General features: G+C 35.9%; 1 protein-coding gene across 1 annotated transcript; it reads right to left on the minus strand.

The window, feature by feature from the left end:
- Positions 1 to 692: 692 nt before the first annotated feature.
- Positions 693 to 5,299, minus strand: LOC141632289 (uncharacterized). The gene is made up of 4 exons (XM_074444848.1): positions 5,009 to 5,299; positions 4,726 to 4,945; positions 3,836 to 4,633; positions 693 to 1,153 (listed from the first exon to the last, which is right to left on the minus strand). Exons 1-4 carry the CDS (start codon positions 5,297 to 5,299, stop codon positions 693 to 695), a joined length of 1,770 nt encoding a protein of 589 aa, XP_074300949.1.
- Positions 5,300 to 5,646: the final 347 nt, after the last annotated feature.

The raw sequence follows: 5,646 nt of genomic DNA on the forward strand, positions 1-5,646 counted from the left end.
GGGACATCACCTCTTACAAAAATTATAAGGTCATCCGCAAAAATAAGGTGATTGAGTTTGATTCTGGCACATTTAGGATGATAAGTAACTTGGGGTTTGGTGCAAATTTGCCTTAAGTACCTGGAGAAGATTTCCATACCCAAGACAAACAAATAGGGAGACAGGGGATCTCCTTGTCTTAGACCCCCTGCACCCTTAAAGAAACCAGTATGACCACCATTAATCCTTAAAGTGAACCAGGTACTCCTAATGCAAGCCATGATCCAAGTAATATACTGAGATGGGAAATTCAAACTCGACAACATATTCTCAACAAAGTCCCATTGAACAGAATCAAAAGCCTTCCTTATGTCAACTTTAATCAAGCTTCGAGGGGAGCAAGCTCTATGGTTATAACTTTTGATCAAAGATTGGGATAACATAATGTTTTCAAATATATTCCGCCCCTCCACAAAGGCTCCTTGTTCAAGCCCAACCAATTTATTAAGAAGAGGCTTTAGACGAGATACCAAAATTTTGCTGATGGTCTTGTATAAGACAGTGCAGCAAGCAATGGGTCTGAAGTCCTTCACATTAGAAACCACTTCCTTTTTTGGGATGAGAGTAAGTACAGTTACATTGGCTTGCTTAACCATCTTGCCATGGTTAAAAAATTCCAGGACATAAGAGATAAAATCATTGCCCACCACAGATCAGGCTGTCTTAAAAAATCTAGCAGAGAAACCATCATGACCAGGACTTTTATTATCACCAATGGAAAATAGAGCATTTTTAATTTCCAGAGGAGTAACATGAGCACAAAGGGAGAGATGATCCTCAGAGCTAAGACAAGCACCCTTAGCAATGAGCTCCTTATCCAGAGCCTGTACAGGTTGTGCTTTACCAAGAAAATCAGAGTAATAATCACTAAAAGCATAATTAACCTTATCAACACCTTGCACCAAGACACCATGGTGGTCACAGATTTGCCCCGCAATACCTTGTTGCCTCCTTTTAGCCATTTTTGCAAAGAAATAGCTAGTAGGACAATCATTAAGCTTGATATCCTGAATTTTAGCTCGCTGATGCAGCATTTTAATTTCAGCAGATTTAAGAATCTTAAATCTAGCCAGTAAAGAGTTTTCCTTAGCAAGAAGATTAAGGTCCCCAGGAGCTGAACTAACACTACAACAAATTGTCACTTGCGCCACGAATTATGCCACGAGAATTTATAATTCGTGGCTAATTTCTGCTTAGCCACAGAAAAAATTTATTCATTATTTTTGAAAAAAATTTATGCCACGGGATAACTTTTCCCGTGGCAAAACGTCACTTGCGCCACGAAATAGGCTACACCCGTGGCAAATAATCATTTTAGCCACGAACTAGGTCACACCCGTGACGAAATTTTAATTAGCCACGAATTGTTCCGTGGGAAAAAAAATTAGCCACGAACTAACAAACTCCCGTGGCAAGTATCTTTTCCGACTTAAATTAAGATATTTTCATGTTAAAGCAAACTTAAAATCTAAAAGAAATTTAATCAAATATAAATAATATGAAAAAGCATTTCAATATAAAATTTTGCAAACACTTTGATTAATTTAATTAATATTTTTTTATTATTTTATTTACTTTAATAAGAAATTTTAAAATTTTATAAACTTTTATGCAAGCAAAGAAAACTTTATCGTCTAATTTTTTTTATTCTTTTAGAAATAATAATTACGTTTTGTAGGTTTTTCAAAACATTTCTATTTTAAGAAATTTGTTTTAATATATAATTACATTTTATTACGATCGTGAATTTCTTTTAATTTTTTAATTAAAACATTATAATCTTGAATAACAATCTTAAATGATCGTATCACATTTAAAAACATAGCATATAAAATTACATAAATAAGTTATTTATCATCTATCTTTGATAAATCTAAAATTAACATATTGTCAAATTGGTTCATTCAAAATTTGATTTACAACTTTATTTGTAAGATATTTATAGAAAAAATTTGAATTTGATATAAAATTTAACTTGGTGAGAAAAAAAGTTTTGGGAACTTTTTTTTTAGGGGTTAAAAAAACGACAATTAGATTAAAAAATTGATTAAATAAAATAAGTGCTTATTTGAGAATAGAAAGAAAAAAAAAAAGATCTTCCACAAATCAATTAAGAAAAAAACATATCGGAAAAATTATCAATATAAAAAATTCAAGGGTTAATTGATAAACATTACCAATATAAGGACCTTTTTTCATAATCAGTACCAACATAATCAATAATTAGTAATCAATACCAAAATATTAACTTTTTTCTACGATCGGTACTAAGTCGCCTGAAAATCTAATCTCAACCTACTTGAAAAATTCAAGAAAGTCATCATTCAAGTACAAATCTCCACTCACCCACTTCCAAAATCCTTCTCTTAGATGAAAACACATTTAAAGTAGGAAAAAAATTAGAGTAAGAAGGCAACTTGGTACCTATCGTAGAAAAAAGTTAATATTTTGCTAGTGATTACTAATTATTGATTATGTTGGTATTGATTATGAAAACGATGACTAAAGTTGGTAGTTTTTATCAATTTACCCAAAATTCAATATGGAGAAATTTTTTTCATTGAAAATGAGCACATCACAGGGAAAATATAGAAATTATAATAATTTAAAGTCACATGTGCAAATAATGTGAAAAATTTGAGAAAAAAACGATAAATCATAACAAAGAGAAATCGCTTTAAGAAAATAAGCGATTACATTGTATGCGACAAGAGTGTTTTTCGTGTTTTCTGAGTAAAAAGTGACTACTTTTGGGTTAATAGTGACCAATTTGTGGGGGGGGGGGGGACCTTAAGTTATAAAATGTGATAATTATTTTACCAAAAAATGGTTAATTTTTCATATCGTATGTACGACGGTCATACAATAGCATTTGCGTAAAAAAATATACGAAAAAATGAGTACAAGAGAAATGAAAATAAGAATGTCGATAAACTAAAAAATAAAAAAAATGTTAGGAAAACACGATTAAGTTTACTTTTTAGAGAAAATGGTTTTGCTAACTTGGGCAAAAAAATGATGTCAAAATCATTAGTCGGGAGGGTAACATCAAAAATTTGATTGTTTTGGCCAAAATAATGTTTTTCCCGCAAAAATTCATAAATCATGTAACATTTTTGTAATTAAATAGTACTAAAGGTAAATTTTGAAAGGAAAAATAATAAACTTAAAAGGATTCAAAGTATTAATTATATCAACAAAGTTAACTTTCAGTTTCGGTAGCACATCAAAAGAACTCTACAGTTAAGCGTGCTCAAGTGAGAGTAGTGATGGGATGGGTGACCTCCTGGGAAGCCTCTTTGATGCGTGCGAATGCATGACCGGTGAAACTAATGAACGTTCAAATGAATCAAGTTAACTAGCGAAACTAGTACCGAGATTGTCATTATTCCATATATGATAAAAAAATATCGATCGTGAAAAAAAAAGTTATTTAAAAAGTTATTTATTTAATTTTCATATATAGTTTTTGCCACGGGAATTACTTATTCGCCACAGGAAATTTTTTGGCCACGGGAGTTATTACCACGAGAGAATCCGTGACCAAAAATTTAATAATAGCCACGCTCTTGTTTTTCCCGAGGCTATCTCTTCGCCACGACCACTTGCGTCACGGAAGGTATTTCCGTGGCCAAATGATTTAGCCACGGAAATTTAACACTTGCGCCACGAATTTAGCCGTGGCCCAAGTGCTCATTTGTAGTAGTGTAATTGCCTGCTGACAGTCTTTGAGTTGTTCAGCAATCTCTTTCACCTTATTAGTCAGGCCATTATATTCCTGCCTATGAAGAGTAACCAGATGCTTCCCCACTACACCAAGTTTCCCTGAAGAACTGATACATAACAGTGCCCCTGAAAGAACTAGCCCACCCTTGTTTGATGAGATTGAGATAGTTAGGATGCTCAGCCCAACAATTAAGGAAGCTAAAGTGAGGCCTAATCCTTTGTTCTTCAAAAACATTAATGAGCAAGGGAGAGTGATCAGACAACCCAGGTAAAAGGACAGTGGCAGTAGACCTAGGGAAAGCCTGAAGCCAGTTTGCATTAACCATAGCTCTGTCAAGCCTGGACCAAACTCTAGTACCATCATGGTGCTTATTTGTCCAGGAAAACTCCCTTCCAGAAGTAGCCAGATCCTCAAGAGAGCAATCTTTAATATAGTCATTAAAAGCCATTATCTCAGAGAGGTTGGGAGCGTTAGGGCCAATCCTCTCACAGGTAGTACGAATCATATTGAAATCACCAAGAGTTAACCATCTATCAGCAGTAAGATTAATCTTGGATAAGTGAGCCCAAAGATCTTCTCTATCAGTAGCAGAATTACAAGCATAGATCATAGTGACATCCATCATCAGAGTAGTAGCCTTATGAGTAACCTCACAGTGAATAAATTGCACATGAGGATGAATTTTCTCCACAGTGATAGTATTAGGGTTCCAGAAAACCCAAATTCTCCCATTATAATGGTCCTTATAGTTGCAGATAGTCTTGTAATTAGCAAATTTTTTTAGAATAGTAGCAGCTTTATGTTCTTTCACATGAGTCTCCAAAAGTCCAAAAATATCAGGTTTGTGGAGAGCCAAGAAGTTCCTCACTTCTTAGTGTTTTAGAGGGTCATTGAACCCTCTATTGTTCCAGGTAGAGATTTTCATAGAGAAATAGGGGGGTTAGGAGGATCTCCCTCACTGTTGGAAATATCCCTATCCTTGGCAAGTAAAATTACTTCCAGTCCAGCAAACTCAGAGAGGGTGTCAAACCTGTTAGAGGTGGCAAGTGAACCCTCTCCAGTCTTGACCCTGATAATGCATTTAACACCCTTCCATGCTTGCTTGCCATCAGCTGAAGAAGACCCTAGCTCTTGGCATTCTGAGCCCTTCTTATGTCTGGTAGGAGAGAGGTCAGAGAACTGAGAGGGGATAAAGCCTAGCTAAGAGCATCCTGAGCTCTCCCCAAGCTCAGTAGAACTAACTTGCAGCTCCTTTCCAGAGGCAGAGGGACCTAGCTCAGAGCATGCTGAGGTCTCATCAGCAGGTGGAGAAGCAGTGATAGGAGGTGCAACCACAGGCTGGTAAACTTGTGTGGGTTGCATCTTCTTAGCCTTGGTTAACCTACAGAAATCCTTGGTGTGACCCAACTTATGACACTCCCCACAATAGTAAGGCATCCATTCGTAGACCACTTTTTGGGAGATAAGTTCATGGTAAGGGGTTGTGAGAAGAATTTCCTCAGGCAAATCTTTAGAAATATCCACCTCAACCATCACACGAGCAAATGACAGTTTGGCCTTTCAAGTTGTGGAGAGGTCAGCAAAGAGGGGCGTGCCTATTTTGCTAGCCAACCTGCTAAGGGAGGCACTGGACCATAAGAAAGGGTCCGGGTTAGGAAATAGAATCCAGATTGGGACAGTAGTAATAGTATTCATGTCTTGAGCAAACGTGGGTGTCCATTGCTTAAGAATTAAGGTGTGAGCACCCATATTCCACGACCCTCCCTTTAACACAGCATCCATATCCTCAACAGAGGTAAATCGAAAGCTGAACCAATTTTTCCTGTAATGTTGAATGACAGGAGCAGATCCATTGATCCAAAATTTTTTCACATAAGCCT

Source organism: Silene latifolia, chromosome Y, assembly GCF_048544455.1.
Source record: "Silene latifolia isolate original U9 population chromosome Y, ASM4854445v1, whole genome shotgun sequence".
In the NCBI taxonomy this organism is placed as follows: domain Eukaryota; kingdom Viridiplantae; phylum Streptophyta; class Magnoliopsida; order Caryophyllales; family Caryophyllaceae; genus Silene; species Silene latifolia.